Consider the following 22,044-nt stretch of genomic DNA (forward strand, 5'->3'; position numbering starts at 1 on the left):
GAGCACCCAGCTGCCCCATGCACATGCTCGGGCCCCTCGGTGGTCAGAGGCATGCCTGGCACATAGCGAGAAGAGAGAGCGGGGCAGCGATGATCACTACACTTCCACCCTAAACTGGGCTGCAGGGGCCATTATCCATATGCCCACGTACACACGAACATGTGTTTGACAAGTTCAGTGACATGAATACTGACGTAGCTATTTGTTCCTGCTAATGATGCCAACCACTTATATCAGAATTCCTGGTAGCGTATATAATGATAAAATGTTGGGTGTATCCTTTTCTGTTAAAGGAATAAAAACATAAAATGGAGAATGGAATCAAAGAAAGGGAAGGTAAAAAAAAGCGATAGTTGATCGTAATCATCGGGCTGGGCTAGACTGGGGCCCACATCGGGAAGGGAGGTAGGGAGACTCTGCACGGGCTGTCCATCAGGTTGTCAGGGGTGATGGAATGGAATGCTGTTATAGCTGTCAGCTGCATCCAGCATCTAATGCTCCACACCAGCCCCCAAAAACAGCTCTAAATGCAGAGGCCCCGCTCTCTCTTCCCCCCCGGGCCATTCTCTAACATTTCGCTGAATAAAACATTTAACCTTTAGGTGCTCCGCTCATAGAAGGGTGGTTGGTAGGTGTAGGCAGCGTAGGCAGCCTAGCTCTGAAAACAAGCCAATGCATTTGCATGGGCATGCAGGTTGCCACGCAGATGTGGTGGTGGCCACAGTGGGTTTGCACGGTTGTGCGCGCATTCACATTCGTCTGCGTGATTCAGCCAGTGAGTCATGGGTAGCACACAGCTGCAGGCATGACAATGCACAGGCAGGGAGTAATTAGCCAAAAAAAGACGCGGCTTGGGCCTCTTTCCAAAAGCAAATGGCCCTCTTCCGTATTCACCAAACTTTAGTCCTCCATAAGTCGTTTAGCCAGTCCTAATTAGTTCTTGGTCATTACCGCGATGCTTAAGCGGTCATTCAAATTCAGAATCACAGGCTTTATAGAGGGCCGAGGCAGAACAATCAGACTGAGCGAGCAACAAGCAAAGGAGAATATTTCTTAATAATCCAACTTCTTTTCCCCTTGTGTTGGCTACTATTGTGCCTATGAATGGACAACAGGAATGAAAAAAAAATAATCAAATATGTAATTTTAAATGGATCTTGTCAGGAGAGTAAATGGCCTACAGGACCAATATCACATTCAATGGGATGTTATTCATAGCAGAATCCCTCAGACAACATACAAAAAAAATCCCTTAACAATGCGCTGCACTGGCCTATTGAGCGCCTCCACGTAGAGTCGTGCTGGTAAATGCGCTGCCATTTCGGAGCACAATGACTTGTTTGTGTCGCTATGACCTTAGCCCTCCCAGACAACACAGTCACTGTTGAACGGTGAGTGAAAACAAGCCATTCACATTCAAATCTCTCCCTCCCTCGTTGTCATATTTTCTACCCGTTCAAAACGCTCCTATGGTTCTAAAAAAGCCGGTGGGGGACGTGCGGAGGTACAACAAACTTTGTCGACAGAAATAATAATTATGTGTCTGGTGAATGTTTTATGTCTTCAGTGACTTATGCCACAGCGTACTTGATGCTTTAAAAGGCCAGAGTGGAATCTTATCTTCAGTTTATGTTGGCCCCGTCAGCCGGCACCCACTTCACAAGGCCCACAGACTCATAGCAGGCAGGTCTCCCTGAAGTGCTCACGGGACCAAAATAAACCAGCTCCCTCTAAAACCAGCTCCCCCCCTCCCACAATAACCTCCTCTGTCATTCTGTCACAACTACTTTGCGACTCTAGGACTTCCCTGCTACAAATAAACAAAGAGCTGAAAAATTCAACAAGCAGGTTCCAACAGACACATAGCCCTCCTCCTCCCTCTTACCACCTAACCGGCCAGGAAAAATGCTCTCTGTATATATATATGCCATGTCCTTAAACCGGGGAGCCGTTCCAGATAAGGGTTTGCACAGTCCATAAAAATGGACGTCTGTGCAGCCCGTGGTGCAATCCAAACACTGGGAGTGTTGCGCCTGCAAACATGGTGTGCTGTGATCTCTGTGTGACTGCATGCCTCTCTGGTCTCCCACAAAGCGTGAGGCGAGCAAAAATGTGGTCAGTCTCACCGCCGCGCAGACTATACTCCCCCAGCACACAGCTGAATTCTTTCTTCCAGTTTCTTCCAACCGACTGATCTCTCCCGTTTGCCAAATAAAGTCATCCAAAGCAATCAAGACTTACAACAAACGCCGGAAAGGAAAATAAAAATGGGGGCATGAAGAAATTATGATGCCAAAAGATATCTGCTCGGCGCCTTCAGAATTCTGTTTAAATGTGGCCAAACTGAGCTAATCTTTTACCATTTGCCTAAAACCAAGACTGCCTGTAGTTCTCCCACTCAACCATTAAAATGCCAATATTGTGATTAGCTTTTGGCCTGTTTTCGGCTCGCTCCAATCAGTCTGGAATGCCAGTCTAAATACATCCCCGCTGATTACGTGAGAAGAAGAGAAGTTTCAAACTTCTTCAGCACAAGAGATACCTTTAAGGCCTTCATAAAGCCTAAACACATAATGCGCCCAATTCATTTCCTTTACCCCTCTCCGCCTTATATCACTAATGACAAGCATGAAAGGTCAATAGCCTTGGCTCGCGGCACTCATATGGTTAGCTATGCCATGAATTAATAGGAGGCGCCATTCCCCTAAACTCTTAAAGTCAGTGCTGGGATGCTCATCTCTAGCAAAGGTCAAGGCGCTTATCACACTTAGTGGGTAGAAGGCGAAAGGATCCGTGGAAGATCGACGGCGTGAATCCGGAGAGGGCGGTGGGTGGTTTGCGGAGGCTCTGCTTCTGGTAAGTGTTTCATGCCTCGCATCAACTGCACTTCGGATCAATGGGATCAGCGGAGAGCTCTCCAGAGCCTCAGCATTATCCCAGACGATGATGCTGCCGCAGTCTGAGAGTCCAACCCACCCGGTTTGCACCCTTTTCTATCCACAGGCGTGGCAGTTGCATTAATAGTTATAATGCATAAATGAGATAAATGTCAATGCAGCCTCACGACCACTGTCCACAATGGATAAGACAATGTGATAATACTACTATGAATTGATTAAGCGCGGTGAGGTTATGAATAAACTTAGATGCAATACTCAGGGTCCAGGGTCTTTTTTTTTGCCAGAGTGGCAATGCTTCAGCGTTCATAGTGGCTGTCATAGCTTGGTTCTGACGTATTTCTGCGGTGGATACACTGTGCTGTGGGCTGGCGGTATCGGTCTCTAACAGGTCAGATTACCCCCCACAGATCATTTAGTCAAGGAGAGATGGGACGCTGTGGGATCCATATCAAATGTATGAGTCAATTTGTTTTTGAGGGGACACTGAGCATCTCTCACTCTCTCTCTCTCTCTCGCTCTCTCTCCAGCTGGGACGTCATTCTCCCGGACTTCAATCCTGACGTGTAATTGGGTAGTAAAATGTTTTGAGTTACTCACGCCACAGTGTACAGATGTGACCTAATGGAGGAAGAACCAAACACCTCCCCCGCAGGTACACACAACTGCCCCTAGCTACCCTTTCCTAGAGCCAAATGCCTCACATCATCTCCCTTGGCACCTTTAGATATTAGTGCTGACGCGACGCTGACGCAGCAAGGAGACATACACCGCCACTGGCACCTCTCTCAGTGGAGCAGTAAATATCCACGCTCCCTCAGGTAACATGAAGCGCCTGGTGACGAGCCGGGATGACTGGGCATGGATACTCGAAACAGTCGCCGGGTGGAAATGGGCCGCTGGTCAGTCGTGGCAGATCCTCAGCGCCAGCTGTGGGTGCCGGCGTGTCGCGGTGACCATACATCAAGACGGAAGGGTGCGCTAATAATGCACAGCCTCTGCCAGGGCACCATGCATCTGATGAGCAAACCGTTTGGGAGGCACCGGAGAGAGAGAGCAGGTCATGGCAAGTGGAAGATCTTTCAGGGCATAAATCAACATAATGATTTTTTTCTTCTTCCCAACTGTCTGAGATTCTTGATGTGATACTACTGGAGGGAAGGAGGAGGCTGTCTGTTGAAGTTAGTAATTTCCCTTTGCAGCGAAAGCCCTCTTCTCTTACGGATATAAATCAAAATTGCAATACAAAAAGGAAAGGAGCGAAGTCAGATAAGGACTCCCCGTTTCAAAAGTAATATGTATTTATAAGGTGTTTCTGGATCATAGCAAAGCGTCCTCTGTTGAACTTCAGGCCAACAGATTCAACCTAGCCTTGGTCACACTGCAGAGGGAAGGGAAGCCTTATGCAAATTATACTCAATTATGTCATGCCAATCATGTGATTGAAAACAGTGTCATCCTGAGAGGTGATAGGTTGGGCATGAAGGTCGCCAGGGTGACAGAGACAGCCATCCATCAGAGCCGGCAGGCAGGTGGTGTGGGACAGGGAGGGAGGGGGGAGGTGAGTGGGGAGGTACAGAGAGAGACAGGGGGAGACAGGGGGAGGGGATGTCATAAGATAGGAGGTGGTGGCTTGTCTAAGGGTGCCGTCCGAAGAAATGCTGGTGCACTGAAATAGAACCCCCCCCAGTGGAATACAATAGGTGCCAACGCAGTCTGTGACTAGGGGCTCTTTCCAGGCAGGATATGGGCTTTTGTCGACATGGTTACAGTATCTGGGTCAATTACCATCTCCCTGCTTTTCCCTTTTGTTGGCCCTGTAAGAATGGCATTTAGATTCCAGTAGCCTCCACATCTCGGTACCAGCTCTAAACCTTGGGACCGAAATGGGAGGCACTCTGCTTAAGTACAAAACAGCAAAATGAAAGCGACAATCTAGTCCGTTAATAGATATCCAAAGAGGTAGATGTGTCTCATGCATATTTTATACAAGCAATATATTTTTCCTGAACTAAAATTAAAGAACAAGGACGCTCCACCTCTCTGTCTCACTCTGACAAAACAAAGCAAAAATTGCTTCAGTGTCTGTGAGATCAATGAATACAGAGGCAGATCCAAAACAATATATGAATACATCGGGCCAGACCCTCATCTTGGCAGAGTTCCATCAAAGAGAAGATAGACGCAAACTAATGATTGTGGTTAGAGAGAGAGAGTGTGTTTGGGCGATGGATGTTTCACTTCATGCCTAGCGATGGCTGACTCTGACTGTGGGCTGCGCTGGAAAATGTGGAGAGGTAGCCTTAGCCTACTCAGCTATCATAATGTGCACAATAAGTATGAGAGAGAGAGAGAGAGAGAGAGAGAGAGAGAGAGAAGGAGGGGGAGGGGGCTTCTCTCTTTGTGTGACTGTAGGGTTAAGAAAAATGTCCATTCAGGGCACTGAGGAGACGTCCAAAAAAAGGATGGCAGACGTTGTGGGGGGTGGTGAGGAGACGAAAATGGAGGAAAGTATTATGAAAGAGGCTTTGAGCCCTGCATGCTGGACAGGCTGCCCAAACCTGCACATAGAGCGCCCTTTGTGAAGCTGGTATCTCAAGCAGACCCCTGTGGTAAATCCTAAACATCCCTGTCCTCACACAAACAAGAGACAAAAAGTGGGAAGATGATTTGTGTGTGTGGTGGAACCAACGGTAATGCTGAACATGCTGAATTCAAACTATGCATTGTTCATCGCATGACATTTCTACGGGGACCAAAAAACCCTCGAAGCATATACATGCACAGCCAGGTCAATACAGCTATTTATACCAGGCCTCATTATATACAGAGGTCGTGTAATGTGCTTTCCGGATGTCTCTCTAGTTAAATAAAACTCGCACATCCGTCTGGTTTTGCCAAGACCGTGAAACACAACCAGCTAAAGTAATACCAGACCTCTTTCTGGCACAGAGACAAGGAGGCCCATGCATAGGAATTGTTTCAGAGGAAAAACAAATGAGTACTTCATGTCTTCTGGTTGTATTTTAGACTTTTGTACCCTAGGATACCCTCTCGAATATTTCTACATGGTAACAAGCACTTCAGAATTCCTACAGAGGAATACTGACCTAAATATATGGTCTGAGTCAAGACAGTTAATTGCATGCATGTGTGAGTGCCTATGTGTATGCATGTGTGTGTCGATATTTAGAGGCGCAAGAAAAAGAGAGAGAGTGAAAACAGAGAGAGAGAGAATAGAATTAATAAACACTTGGGTATGCAACCCCCCCCCCCCAAAAAACCCCCACAAAAAACACGTTTTGGGTCCTGGCTGAAAAATGTGACTGATTTGACAGATCATGAGCAAGGGCTACAGATTGGACGGGAATGGCCCCTGGCAACAGCTGTGGCTTTCAAAATTCTCCACTGGCCGGGCCCCATAGGCCTTGTGGGCTGTCTGAGCAGAGCGAACAGGCTAATTATATGCCAAGGACACTCGCTTGCTCTCACAGGCACAAAACCAGAGGCACCTTAACAGCTCACCACAATGTCAACGTCAGTCACACTCCCAGCCTGGCGATAAGAGAGCCCCTGATACCCATTCAAGTGTGTGTGTGTGTGTTTGTGTGTGTGTGTGTGTGTGTGTGTGTGTGTGGAGGGATGGGGGAGTTAGAAGAAGGGCAGACAGTTGGAATCTGAAGGTGGGGGTCACGTCAAACCAACATAAACTCCTCTATCGGCACACACGGGCATTCCAGATGTCGTCTCCCCGTCGTCCGGCGCTCAGAGACGATGTGCAGGCTACCTATCCGATAAGGAGGCGACGGCGAAAAAAGGTCAGACATGAATTAAACATCCTCTCCCTCTCCCGCCGCTACCCACACTGGCCTTAAAAGGCACCCACCTCGGCAGCAAATTAGTTGCAGATGGGTGCACTTACTTTGGTACGCTAACGACATTACTTTTTCATGGCTATGATAGGGCTCCGAGAGTGCTTCAGAGTGGCAATCGGGGGAGGGGCATTTCAGAGAGGGACTTAGACCCCACTATCCCTTTTTTTTCTCTCGTAACATAATCATTTCTGTCTCCAAGGCTTGACGGTTAGGCCGTGCGTACCCACACAATTTCCAATCAAGGGACCCTGAATCGTCACATTGTTCTGAGAGCCTCCTGGACGGGCTTGCCTTGAGAGGAAGCCAACGGAGACGTGGCCCTGAGAAATGATTACAATATATTATATAATATATATATATATATATATAATTGTATAATATCATAACAATAAAGAACACATGCTGCTCCGCTCCGCCAATGTCCGGCAGCCATGCTTCGGCTGGGAATTGGAGCGCAGCCTTCATTACAACACATTGATCCGACCAAACAAAGACCCCTGGATTTATTGATCCACCCTCACAGCCACCCCCACTCCACCACCACCCAACCCCCACCACTAAAGCAGGTAATAAAGCCCCGAATGAGAAGGAGAAGAACTGGCAAGCCTAACAGTTGCGATCATGCTGTTACTGCTTCCTTAGCCTTTAACATGGAAAAAGGAGAGACAGGGGGAGGCGGACTCCATCAAAGCAAATGGTGCAGCAGCGGGCTTGCACTTTATGCCCACATAAAAAGGCAGATGAGAGGACTGAGTACACTCATAGAGGAGAAAGAAAGAAAGAAAGAAAGACAATATACCAGCAACCCCGCTGCAACCTTATTTGTCTTCTTAGTCCACATCCAGATTCCTTCTGAGATCTGTCCCTCTCTGAAGCCGTGGAGCTTGTCTGCCTTTCTGCACTTTCCCCACATCTGCTCTCTCCATATTCAAATATTCAGATGGTCTGTGGACACTGCAAGCCCAGTGCCTTATCTGACTTGAAGCTTTGCAGCACCAGGCCACAAAGATGGATAATGTTTACATGACTTTGAAATCGGTCACACGCCACCAGTGTCACTACAAGCCATGACAAGGAAGGTTTGCAAGTACAATCTGAGCCATCCGTGACAAAAAGTGTCCCTTACCAACAGCATCCATTACAAATAAAAACATTTCCGTTCACACAGAGGCTAGTGGCTGGTGAGACACAACACACACACACACACACACACACACATAAATATCACAGTCCATTTCTTTTCCCTCCAACAACACAATCTAAGTGAGCCTGGCCACCAGTCCACGCTCGTCTGCTAAAGTCAGACTAACATTTGGTGAAGGAGCCATGCACTCAGAGGCCCTCCGCTAGGGGTTATGACCCAGGGAGCTGTTCAAAGGTCACGCTAAAGGTCCAGAATGCTGGTATGATTTAGACCGTGTCAAGCAGGGTCAGACCTGGAAAAACACACTGGCAGAGAAGCATTACAAACAGCCGGACCTGGTACAGCAGGCACGAGGGGGTGGGGGCATCTGCTCTACAAACTGCACATAGTATGTCAGGCACGAGGTGATTTTATAACAGTTTCTTTACCCACATTATCTGGCCTCTATAACTCTGTTTATTTAGTTAGAGAATTCAAATAGAAAGAAAATACTTTTGCTCTCATTAAAAGAGTTGAGTAAGTTAAGTGGCTTTATGTGTGGGTAAAAAAAACTAAACTATTAGGGCTCAATATGCTATTACAGCTCATAGGCTATAAAGCCTTAACACCCCTAATTATTGTTCTTATTTTACAGTATACTAATCATGGTGCCACCACTTTGTGGTGCACAGAACCACTATATTATTCATTGAGACCTTTTTCAAATGCTTTTAAAAGTCAACCATTATCCTGGATCCAGAAGACTGCTCTTATGTCTGCCCATATTTAATGCTAAAAACAGCACTGTAGGAACAGGCCGGATCCGTGTGAATGGTTCTTCATTAGACCATGTTGACACTGCTTGTTTAAACTACATTGTGAAGTCAGCCGGCTGTATCCCCCCCTCCCCGGCAGCTCTGACCCCAGCGGTGGACCCGTCTTGGCCGACACACTTGAGGAGCGGCCGTTAGAAGCCACCCAAAACAGGGGAAGGGTATAAGAGTATAAACACAGACACACACACAGACACACATGTACACACACACACACACACACACACACACACACACACACACACACACACACACACACACACACACACATCGTCTCTCTACTCTTTCAGCCTCGGCACACTTCATTAGCAATAAAAATGCAAGCAGAGGAGCAGAGGGTGGAACAAGGGGAGGAAAAATGGAAGCGGGATGGATAGGTTTGTGGGGTGGCAGCATGAGAATGCATTAAGTTCTATTAGGCTTTTGGGGCTCTCATTAACCCACTTTTACAGAGGCTAGCCAGCACTGCATACTGTTACAGCCCGAATCATGGAGACACAGCAGTTGGCGGAGAATGGAAAACAGACAGACAAAAGAAATTGTCTCTCTAATTCGAAAGGTAGACTGGAGATAGTCTTGTACACTGAGCGAGCTCCATGAAAAGGACAAAAGCCAAAAGGCCCTGCAGTCCTGGCTATTCTCTGCTTCATTACAGTAAGAGAAAACAAGGAGATGCAGTGGGATATCTGGCGTACTTCTCTTTTTTTTGGAGAATATGCAATATTCATTGAAGAAAGGGAAGCCGTAATTGTCACAGACAAATGAGGGTTGTTTCTTTTTTTTATGTCTTCTTTTCAGACTGCACCATCCATTTGTGGTGGCTGTGGTGATGGCCCTGGTGTTATGGAGGAAGGGGAGGGGAAGCTTCCCCTCCACCCCCTTCAAAAGCAGCCACACAAATCCCCCCAGCTCACAGCAAGGTCAGTGGGACCCCTCCATCTCCAAACAGACAGTGGAAAATGGTATTAGCTGTGGATGGCTTTCCATTTACAAACAAAGAGTGCAACCTCCTTTCCACATCAGTGAAAAATAGGCCCCGTCAGACAAATAATTATATGCACCCCTCCTCCCTCTCTCTCTCTCTCTCTCTCTCTCTCTCTCTCTCTCTTCCCCCTCCTCTATCTCTCTTTCCCCAACCCTCCTCCTGCTTCTCCCCCTCCCCTCCATGCTAACCAACTTAGTCAAAATGTGTCTCCTCTATCCCTTTGAGAATCGATGAAGCGGTCACTAGGCCAAACCAATGCCTCATAGCAGGAAATGTATTGAATAGCAAGCAGTGGCTTCAGCTATTGTGCTTCCGCTTTCTTTCAGATGTATGAGCCCTTAACATTTAGGCACTGGGGACATATTTAGACATTGAATACAATTTGTCACATTTATGGTTTAATTGCCACAAATCAATCGTTCATGTTGACATAATTCAAATTTTGAAATCAGATTCTTCAGCTAATGTTATTCATCACAAACAACATTTATTTTCAATGCAGACACCTATCAAAAGGTATGCTAACCAGAGACTAGAGCTATTATGTTTTCGTGATTTACCAGGGCAAATTTGTCAAGTTCGAGGTACTGGAAATAAAAAGGGCTGTCACAAAAGTCATTCAAGAGTGATTCATTCATTATTTACTGCCCTGGGCTGCAATTAAGCAAAGTAATGAATGCAGGAACACTCGCGCTAGTATAGCCTACTATTAATCCCCACCTCATGTGGTTAGTCGCCCCCTTGGAAGCCAACCCCTTGCTTCCCAACAAGCCTCGGCGGTGGCGTGACGAAAGTGAATGTGAAAACAAAGAGCAGGCCGAGGCCACACCGTTGGGCCCTTTTTTCTTTTTTTGTCTTTCTGGAGCAGGCCACCGGAGCTTTTCATCCGTCACTCGGCTTTCATTAGCACCGTCCCATGCTAGCACGCTCAGCTGGAGGCACCCAAACCACACCACGGCATTAGAATGACACAGGAGTGCCAGCTCCGACAGAAAGGCAGAGCTTCTGCCTCACCACTCAGGAGAGAGAGAAAAGAATAAAGGAGGTGAGAGTGGGGGATGGGGGGAGAGAAAGGAGGGGGCGGAAGAGGAGTGAAAACAAAACCTGGAGAGAGAAAGTGGGGGTGGGCAGACTATGGAGAGGCTGGATTCCACCACGTCAACATCCACCTGCTGACACTGCCCCAGTGCTCCATCACCTGACAGATCAATCTGGGAAGCTCAATGGCAGGTAGGAGACATGGATAGCAACCTATGACCCCACTCCCATGCTCAGCGTCAGCACAGACACTATCCCTCTCTCCCTTACCCCTCCGCCACACCCTCACCCTCTCCTCCCCCCTGTGTCACCTTGACAAACTCGCCCTCACAGTGGCCCGTGACTTCTAGAGGCTAGGCGGGAACTCCTAACGTCATCTTTTTTTTTCTGGAAGCCATTTACCTCAAGGCCCCCTTTTTTCACACATCACCTTGGTGATGGATTTGTGTTCTCATTTGTTTTTTGAGCGAGTCATGTTGTAACAAGATCTTATTGAAGGTACTGCTTTGAATGTAAACCCTCTTATGTGGTTTTGCGCCGCACCCTGGCCAAAGCATCACAAGGACATGCAGAGGCTCCAGAGAATTATATTCCATTGTGTTGATGTTTGTTTTGTTTTGGTTGCTTCATTCAATAAACCAATCTGGGCCTCCCTGCTTTTAAACAATTGAAAAGAGAACAACATTAGACCTAGAGAAATATCACAAGATTACCAGTGTTCTTGTCTAAGAACTCTTCAACCTGATAATGGCCCCGTAATGAGTGAAGTGTGATGTGTTCATTTATCTAAAGATCCCATCAAAACAAGCATTTGTATTTGAAAGACAACACAAACTGAATTGACAGAGTGAGGATCGTCACCATTGTATTCTTGTAAATGAGTTTGCAGATTGACAAACAACAGCTATGATACAACAAAGCTAAATGGAGTGTGGGTGTTTTGCCCTGCAGCCTTCTTTAGAGGAAAAATATCCATTTGTGTGACTTTTCCTTGGTTGTTATCATCAAAATGAACACTTTCATTTCAGCCAATCATTCTACCATTTACACCATTCTCTATTTGTTTTCAGTCAATACATGTAACATGTAGACATGTAACATATAGATGTAGCCAGTAAGCTCAAGCAGGATTTCTTGTTTGAGTTAAAACACCACAAAAAAAATCCAACAACTTCATAAAAATCCCTGTGCAAGCAAATGATTAGAAGCAGAAGCAGCCTGATCCACATTTGGGTTTATTGGCATACAAACCAAACAACATGGTTTTTAAGCCCACATAACAGCACAGCTAATTGGTTAAATATGTCAGATGCTTGTTTTCACCCACCACTGCTCGGTACTGCACATGGAGCAAAGGCTAAAACACAGACATATGTGCGTGCATGGAAACACACACACACACACACACACACACACACGTGTACACACAAACACACACACACAAGCACCCCAACTCAAGAATCAGGCAACAAAAGCCCTACTCAGCAGTGTTTGAAGAAGAAATGCAGAAGTCTTACCGTTGAAAAGGGCCTCTCCCTCCTGCTCAGTCTCCAGCACCACTGCATGGTACACATTCTCTGAAAAGCCTGGCCGGCACAGCGGGGTACCCCTGCCCTCCGTGCCGATCTAGAGATGAGGAAGAAGAAACGTAAATCACGCTTTGTAAATAATCAGCGTCTTCCACACACACACACACACACACACACACACACACACACACACACACAGAAACACACACATATACCCCAGGTCACGTTCCGACGGGGCCCGCAGTTGGACAAAAGCATCTGCTGTTTTTATAGTGGGCCACTGCAATTAGACTAATGAGGCCAGAAGGGTTAAGCATTTGCCAAGGAGCATGGCTAAGCAAGAACAGGCTCCATTTGTTGGCGGCGGGCAAGCAGAGTGATGCCTTGTCTTCGGCCTCTCTGATCAGTGCCCCGGTATGGACAAACAAGGCCCTTTGAAGTACAGGGCGGACAGTACAACTACAACAGACACTGTACAGAATCTGCTGTAATGTGTTAGGAGAGCCCAGAGAGCACGGAGCCCTGGGTATTCTCCAGGAACATGCCACCATGGCGTCTCTTGCTCATTAATCGGACTAAAATGAGGTGGGTTGAGGGGGGGGACACCGGTGCAAACAAATTGTCCAGGTTCTCAGCGGGAAGTGGAACTCTTTCAGGATTTACGGGAAAAAGTATGTGAGATGCCCGTAATGTGTGTGTGTGTGTGTGTGTGTGTGTGTGGTAGGGTATGTGTGAAACAAAGCACTGGGAGAGAACAGCCCACAGAGTTTCGCATGGAATCAAGGAATTCCCACCTCCCCCTCAGTCCCCCCCATACTCTTAATCCTATTTCTTTTGTTTGGGTTCTCAAAAGAATGTGGAGCGAGAGGGGTTCCAGGGCATGACTGCTTTGTGGGTATCCGTGCCACTTGCCTCTCTCAATCAGTGGAATTTAAATTGAAGGGGGGGAGAGGGAAATGGGTGTTTATTGCTGAACCAACTGCATATATTAACTGAAATGCAACACCACCTAGAAAAAAATGATGCTGGCTAGTTTAACCCTTGGGGAAAAAATAGGAATAGGAAGAGTTTTCTTCTTTCTTTTTCTGACTAAAAGGTAGTACACGACATTTTAAAGTTCCTTTTCAAAAGAGGGAAATAGGTACATCCTACATGCTGGCAAATACACTTGAAACAAACATCACATTGGGTTAAACTAATCACTATCAAAATCAAACACGGGAGGCCGAGGCTGAAGTGACAAATGTTCAAATTACATTCAAAAAGTTTAACCAAACGTCAACGGTTACAAAACAGCATTCGCTGCCTGAATGAGTGCAGCCTATTCCACACTTTTTGTGTATTGAAAATGAGCTACACCTTGTTGGGGGTCGAGACCTGAATTGGCGTTTTCCGTTTGGTTTGAAGACATATGGGGAGAGGGGACAACTGCCCGGGAGACTCATGTGGAAGAGAAATGTTTGTGTCAAAAGTCCTAAAATGAGGCAGCTATAAGCCTACCACTTCATTGGCAGGCTACAATACAATCGGACACACCGACGTGCATTCCTAAATACGCGTTCTAAAAAATCTTGAACATGGCAACGGAATAGCTACCATGGTCATACAGTATTTATTACAAGTGCTGCATTAGTAGAAGTAGCATAGCCAATGCGCATCTCAGTTCTTTACATTTTTTCATATTGAAATAATGCTTAATGTCTCACCCAACGAGCGAGCCCTGTATTAAGCTAACCTACCACGAGCTTGTCCTTAAATTGAAACAGTTACCGAAAAGCCCTGCATCGCATTGACGTTATCATGCAGCCCAAATCAACCAACTATGCCATAGTTTCAGCATTTTATAGACTACAATTGCTGTTTGACGCAGCGGAAAAGAATGATTTTACAAGTTGACTTAGCAAACATGTAACTTGGGACGTTCTCTACATAACACGCAGCGTCAGTCTGGCACATCCACTGTAACTAACAGACATTAAAATACACGTAGCCCTATAGAATAAAACCTGATCGGAGCCAGCGCACTTGAACAACCCATACACAACTCAACAAAACCAACAGCGAAATTGTGAAACATTACCTGCAAAACTGCCAGAAGCGTTAGCAGAAGCAGACTCCGGCCCTCGTTTAGAAACATTGATATGCTTTTCTAAATGTATCCCCCTAGGAATCCGTGGTCAAGTATCCCGTTTTCGCGTTGGAATGGATGTAGTAAAAATGTTATTTTCTACAACAAAGGCGGCAGCGGCAGCACCATGAAGCAGCCTCTAGTATCCACACTCCGCTCCGTTCTGAACACACTCACTAGCCTGGTACTGAGGCTGCAACTCCCTTCCCACAGAGCTTTACAATTAGGAGGGGGGCGAGGGAGAAAAAAACAGCCGTACCAGGAGCCCTCACTGTCTCGCCCTGCTGGTCACATCGTCAATTTCATTTGAACTCAACTGATAAACTTCATGGGCATGCATTTTACAAACAGATGCCGTCCCATTACAATTTAAAACAATGTTTCAAAGTATATGATGATTGAATGAACTATCTAGTGTAAAAAAAAAACAAAAAAAACAACACTTGGTAGATATAGGCCTAGCCTATGCTTTTTTTCCTCACAAACACAATGGTGTAGGGATTTTTCTTTTCATTCAAGGAGATGATTACAACACTTGCCATTTTTCTGATGTGTTATTTTTCTGAAAGCAATCCCAAACAGTCCAAAATGAATGTTCCTAATAATATCTTCTCATCATAAGAATCAAATTTGAGTCTCAAAATAACAAATATAGACATTTCCACCACAGATGCAACAGTCAATCAGTGTGTGTGTGTGTGTGTGTGTTTGAGGGACAGCAAGAGAAGAGGTGGGGTAGCAAGCACATGTGTATGTATGTGACTAAGAGACAGAGGGAGATAAATGAAAGAGTAAAAGCACATGTGAACTCTTGCTTATGCACACAGACTACCTGCTCTCTGCATGAGAAAAGCCTGTGATTGGTGAGACTGTTCTCCTTATCTTTATACAGGAGCACTATTTTTAGGCACATCAAGGGCACTGGTTATTTGCTTTTGCGAGGCTGAAGCACATGATGGTCCATTTCGTAAAAGTCAATAGTGGTTCAGAAATGACTGAAAGAAAAATAATCACACCAAAGAATAAGAAGAAAAACATGTGCTATCAGTCTACAAAAACTAAAAAGACAATATTACAATAAAATGAAAAACATTTCAGTAATATTTTTAACAATTTTCATAAGCTGCGCACTTTCTCTGAGTCTTTGAAATGGTGTTGGTTCGACATCTAACAAGGTTGAATGAACTGCAAAAACAATATTTCCCAATCTATACTTATCGTGAGGGTGAACCTGTCATGGCAGATTTGTATGAAAAGGACGTTGAGGAGTACATACACTTGAGCAAGTCAGTATTTCTAAATATTCTTGCAAATATTCAACTGCAGAGTCTACATTTTAAATGTTTAAAAGTCATCGACATGCATTCTGACCATGTGTCTGGCCAGCACTCATGCACTGAGACCAGAGAGTCAACTCCTGTCTTGTTGTTTACACAGGTTTGTCTCGCTCTCTCTCCCTCTCCCTCTCTCTCTCTCTCTCTCTCTCTCTCACACACACACACACACACACACACACACACACACACACAGACAGACAGACACACACACACACATACTCACATAAACACACCCCTCAGTGCTCTCTCTCTGCACATACAGTCACTTAATAATACACTCCTCCCTATCTCCCTCCCTCCCTCTCTCTGTTTTGTCCGTGATGTCCTTGAGCAGCACCATCTGATTACACGTCACTTAAGAAGCCATTCCCAAATGACACAGACGGGTATGTTTATCATTGGAAACCAGGGGCTGAGAAGAACAAAATGGCTCGCTTAGAAGTAAGAGAGGCATTACTTCTCTGATTGTGTCCCTTGTAATGACTCTGCTTGGCTTTAATCTCTTTTGATTCATCTTCTTTTCGTTTGTTTACAGATGCAAGAGCACCCTTACAGTCCTGCACGTGTGCATTCTGTCTTTCGCAGTTCTGTGACCTGAGGACACCCCTCACATTCCTTACCTTGGAAAGTTTTGATTTTGGTTTAATCACCGCGTTTCAGAGTCTTTACTTACATGTACTGGGTGGAGTTATGGCTTCCTCCTGCTGATACAGACACCCTTGTTGGGGCTCGGCATGTGAAAGTGCAAATGTAGCAAAGCTCTGATCATGGTGCGTGCTGATGAAAGCCCCCTGGCTGGCTGGCTGTCTTTCTCTCCAATGTCTAGTGGTCGATTGACAGCTCTCAGGCGCCTCGGAAAAGATCCCCTTAGCCCCTGAAAAGATGCCTTTAGTGTGCATGTTTGCTTTAAGCTGATGAAATCACAGGATTGCAAGAGAGAAAAGTCTTAATTCTTAATCATCTGTAAATAGGGACACTGTCACAGTATACTAAAAGATGGAGCCTGATCTGTTTTTATTTCCAAATCCTACTCTCATTTGCTCTGATTTGAATTACAGACCACTTTCATCATTTTACATAGTTCAGCATACATCTTCATCAAGGGTATGTCCTGCCATTAGCCATCCTTGACAAACACATGTAAATGAATGGAACCATAGTCCATAATCAGTTTGAGTCAGTGAGCTCAAATTCAGCTTCAGTCCAATTGAATTTATCAACAGATCAAACCTCTTCATCTAACTATCTTCAGTCTTTGTTCAATGAAGGCATATTGTGGCCATATGAAAGCCAGCAGACACACATTGCAATGCAAGTCAGGATGTTTGCCATGTCGCGCGCACCCCCCCCCCCTCGTCCTCATCGCCGCTCCACTGATATTTTCTGGTAGGTGAGATAACTTAGACTCTGCATAGTGTGTGCATGCGGGTGATTATGAACAGTGGCATTAATTAGCCTATTCAGGGATAATTGTTGCTATTCTAACTAAAGTAATTTCACTACTTCCACTGCCTGACATCTGTGTGTGTGTTTGTGTAGAAGAAAAAGGCAGAGAGAGAGAGAGATCAAAGAAGGATAACTATTCCAGCCTCAGCACAGAGCTGGGCTTGGTTCTGAACAGAGCTGGATTTTTAGCCCTGCTGCGTAATCTGCTCCAGCGTCAGTGGCACTCGGGAGCCTGAGTGATATCCCTCCCTATGGAACCATTTGTCATGTGGCTCGCATCCTGCAGACATTCATCTATCAAGGACTCAAGCGGGGAAAACAGTTCCTTTACTCCGTGTTCCCCTCCCCATAATTATCTCCACAAAGGCGATGCCCTGCGCAGACGTGTCTAATGTGTCACCTTATAATGGGTAATTACATACCGTTGGAGGTGGAATAGGGCTTGGTTAATATGCTCTATGTTCCACATGATGATCAGCTGTGAAATTGTGCATTCTCCCTAGATTAAAGATGTTTCCTACCTATAGGTCAATACAGGAAAATTCAATCAGAAAAGCTTCTTTTTCATATTGTTTAGTTTGAATGGCAAATTGTGTTAGAGAGCCACTTAAGAGGGTGGCTGATAATGCATATTGTTGAAATGGTATCATTTCAATAATCTAATTGAACTCGGAGCGGGATCAAAAAACCCAGCCTCTCTTTGATTAACGTTGTCACGGTTATCTTCCGTCACTGCTGCCGGAGTGAGAGGGCAAATCCAATTACGGCTCCGAGCTTTCAATCAGGCAATATCACGTTTCATATTTCATAAAGGCACCCTGATACCACGAGAATTGGATCACACAACATTTCCCTTTAGTCTTTGTCTTCTCTGAGGATTTATTTATATCTCTATGAAAAAAGCATTGTTTCCCTCTGCAGATGTATTTGTAATATGTGTCATCATAAATGCACACCACCCATGAAAACTTGGCACAAAATGTAGTCTTAGTGTCTTTGTTGTGCTTGCTAAAATTGTCTTTGATATTTATAGCTGATGCACTGATCCTATGGCTGGTCTTCCCAGTGACTTGAGGTGCATTCTGAAAATGGCAGCCAAATTGGTAATCCCATTCCTTCTGTTCCTCCAGCCTGATGTGGGATTCTTCTGCTTGTCACGCTGCCTGTGCAGCTGTTGACTTGCATCAGCAGTGGTGGCTGGTCATTGGCCTGGCCTGAGCATCTGACGCCGAGGGTGACTTAGCACAAATGTGGTCTGGAGTGGAAGTCCTGTGGGACACTGTGACGGACTCCTTCACTTAAAGAGTAAACCACCCAAGGTCACTGTCCTCTTCACGTTCTTCCACTCCTCCTTTGTTGTATTCCACATTGTGAGTACAAAACACAGACTGAAATGCTGTTTTTCATCACTGTCTTTTAATCTGTCATCAGTCATATTTCTATTGGTTGAAATGTCAGGCATGTCCTTGATGACTGCATTTAAATGATGACAGTTACTCTCTAACCCTGAACCTTATCTCCTCAATTATGTGATTCCAGAGCAGGAATATTACATATTGGTCTTGGTTATTGGAATTTTTTTGTTTTGTTAACCAGTGCAATCTTTCTTTAATTGTGATCAATTCATTGCCAGTGCGCAAACCAATCAATCAGAGCAACGGTGTTCAATTGAAGTCATTACTGCGTCACCACTAGATGCACTATCCTTTTGACATGGCCTGCAAATCATTCTCACCCACCAACACCACCATTGGGTAATTGCCTCTTAATCCACTGTTATTCTCAGCCATGTCAAAGGGTGCCTAATAACAAATTAGCCGTGGGGGGGAGTGGCATTCTGCCCATCAAAGGAACTATCAATTCCAATCAGGGCTCATTGTGATACATTCAATGGAACCCTCTGAGGGCCAGTGTGATTCTCTGATTATTCCTTTCTCATGCCAAATAACTGCACAGTCTTTCATGAGATTTGCACTATGGAGGCCAATGGAGTTGTGATGGTTCGGAGGGGATCATTGCTTGTGGTTTTCTTCACTGTAATGATGTTTCAGTCTTGGGCCAAGTATGCCTGACAAACATGAGAGCCCATGACTTTGATGGTTTAATTGCAAGCATATGCCTTTTTTCTTCCTGACTGATGCTTTCACAAGCAAAAGGGATTCATTGTTCTTATGCAATTTCACTTGTGACATTTCAATGCATTTTCCCTCAAACAAAGAACATTAAGCACTCACGGAGCACATTATATGGTACTCCCCTTAAAAAGTAAGATGGAGATTGCAATTAAAGCACCAATCCAATCTCCTCCAATTACACCTCTGTGTTCGCTTTCACTCAGACCTGCCGTTCAAACGTACAAAGGTTTCTGGATGATAAATCCACATCATGTAAGATCAGTGGCACTGGAGCGCCAGATGATCTCCAAACACCATACAAGGCAACACTGTTAGTGAGAGTACTTAAAGTTCTCCCTGTCTCCCATGTTTGGTAATTTCTCCTGACTCACAGCGGAGTAAAAAACCTGACTGAAGCGTCTGTTGCTTTAGCTGCATGCTCACTAGCCTCTAGCCTTGGTCTAGCTATTGGCTGTAATGGCAACTGATTGCTTGATTAAGCTCGACTGGGGTCACCTTATAAGAGAGAGGTTGGGACACAGGCAGAGCAAACTCTTTGGTGACACAACTGAAAGTATGTGTGTTTGTGTTTGTTTATTTGTGTGTGTGTGTGTGTGTGTGTGTGTGTGTGTGTGTGTGTGTGAGTGAGTGGGGTGGGAGGTTCATTACTTCAGGGTGGCTGCACGGTCACATTCATTTTGTTTGTTTATTTGCTCATTTCTGCGATGGATTTCCATTTACGTCCTACCTGCTCAATCCATTATATATCCATTTGGGTGTTCAGTCACTCATAGATTATGAACCGTAATTGTAAAATCACGTTCCAAAGATTTTTAAGGGTCAGAAGACAGGAGCATTCATTTACTTTAAAAGCATTGGGTCTTGGCCTGAAAGTGTTCGTGTGGACAGAGGTCTACCGGAAACATCAGGAAAACAAACGAATGGGCTCAAGAGAAGTCCTGAACTCAAACTCGGTGGGTTTCTGTACCCTCTTGCGACACGGAATTGGAAGGGAATGATGAATGGTTTCAGCCTTTTGACTCATTTGCACAAATGGTTTCTGAAAGTTCTCACAAGACAATCAACCCTCTGTAATTCCGCAAGCCAACCTTGTAATTGTTGAGAATGTCCCTGAACCGAGATAGTACGGAGCTCTAGTCGTTGCAGGCTCTACCAATGAGGTTGATAATGGAGTGAATGGCCTTTGTATGTTTCTCAAATGAATCACATCTCTATATCACAAAAAAGACCTCAGCTGAAAGGCACAAACAAACTCATACTAAATCAGAGCCTAATACAAACACACAGAGCTTTGATTCAGATATAATGCCAGTCTCATTCTTTCCACAGTGAGTCTGGCCAAGGTAGTCATTGCCTCACTTTCCGAAACACCCTTGTACTTTACTTTTTAAAGAAAAAGAGGTACAGTTTACAAATACAGAACCAAATACAAATGCTATAGTTTAAGTCACTACTTCCTATTGTGAATAACCTCCATATTTAATGATCTAACCGTAATTTTTTAATAGCATCTTTAATTGAAAAAAGAAGTGAATGCCAATGTGATAACTGAGGCAGTACTATGCATCTGATGCACACATAACTGTGAATGTTTTTTAAGTTTATGGCCCTATCTCAGATCATGGCTTAGAAATCCATTTCCTCTTATCCCTATTGATCTGCTGGGAGGTTCAGCACTCTGTGCTTGACAGACACTGCCTACTGATTTAGAACGGTTCCACGCGGCTGTCTGCAAGCGCATAGTCTTTGAGGGGATTTACACGTGGCGAAGGGCACTCTCGAATGCTGGCCTGCTTTTGTTTCTGATCGCGTACTCGCAGAGCAGGTGTTCGAGAGATGCTCTGGCAAGGAGATGCCAGAGAGTCAACAGCTGCGGTAAATTAATGGAATGCCTTGACATGGTGTATTAGTAGGGCCAGTCAAAGGTGCACCACACTGTGGCCCCGGAAAAGTCACCGGAAATCAAGAGAACAGATTTGTTTATTTTAATATGTCTGCATTTGCCACCTGGTCTTGAATATACATTTTCCTCTCAGGCCCAGACACCATGTAAAGGCTTTAGAAAATGGACTGGAAACTCCATGAAATATGAGGCTTGGCTCAAAACTGCTAAACTGTGTGTGATGAATGGGATGGTGGGCTGTGTGTGTATGTGTGTGTCTGTGTGTGTGCGCACTTCCCTTCCTCCTTTTTTTTTTTGCAGGAACGGTACTAAATAGCAGGTCATCACCCGAGCTTAAGACGCTCCTTTTTCTTCATTAATTCCGAACACATCCTCATTTTCCACTTGGATTGCTGAGATGGTGGGAACCGTCCCGGAAAACAAAGCAATTATCCGAGTAACATACTGCAAACTCATAATAAATTGTTGCAGCAGTTCTTGCAGCATTCTTTGCTTGGAAACAAACAGAGCGCAGGATGGAAATTCTGACCTTAACATTTGCAAAAAAAAAGCACCTCCTTTGTCACGAGTCTGCTACACTAATTAGTTTCACATAATCTGCTCATTACCCTTCATGGGAAACATCATTTTGAACAGAAAGGAGCTTAAATGAAGCACTCTGGCAGCATGTTGATCATTATTTCACTTGAGAAAGTTGTTTTAATCTTTGGAAAGATAATCATCAAGTTGCCTGCAGCGATAATGGATTAGGCGGTCTGTTAACCCGGCAGGCTACATGCATAAAAAGGAGGAAGGGGAAAGGGGGTTCACTCGGG

The 22,044-nt window shown here is 45.1% G+C and overlaps 1 protein-coding gene across 1 annotated transcript in view; it reads right to left on the minus strand.

Annotated features, from left to right (window-relative positions):
* Positions 1–14,816, minus strand: part of LOC105900637 (cadherin-2) — a 61,614-nt gene extending 46,798 nt beyond the window's left edge. Inside the window, exons 1-2 of the mRNA XM_031563332.2 lie at positions 14,361–14,816; positions 12,269–12,377 (exon numbers count right to left, since the gene is read on the minus strand). Coding sequence (XP_031419192.1) covers positions 12,269–12,377; positions 14,361–14,417 — 166 coding nt within the window. The 5' untranslated portion in view covers positions 14,418–14,816. The remainder of the gene's footprint in view (positions 1–12,268; positions 12,378–14,360) is intronic.
* Positions 14,817–22,044: the final 7,228 nt, after the last annotated feature.

The sequence above is a fragment of the Clupea harengus genome, chromosome 25 (genome assembly GCF_900700415.2).
Source record: "Clupea harengus chromosome 25, Ch_v2.0.2, whole genome shotgun sequence".
Classification (NCBI taxonomy): domain Eukaryota; kingdom Metazoa; phylum Chordata; class Actinopteri; order Clupeiformes; family Clupeidae; genus Clupea; species Clupea harengus.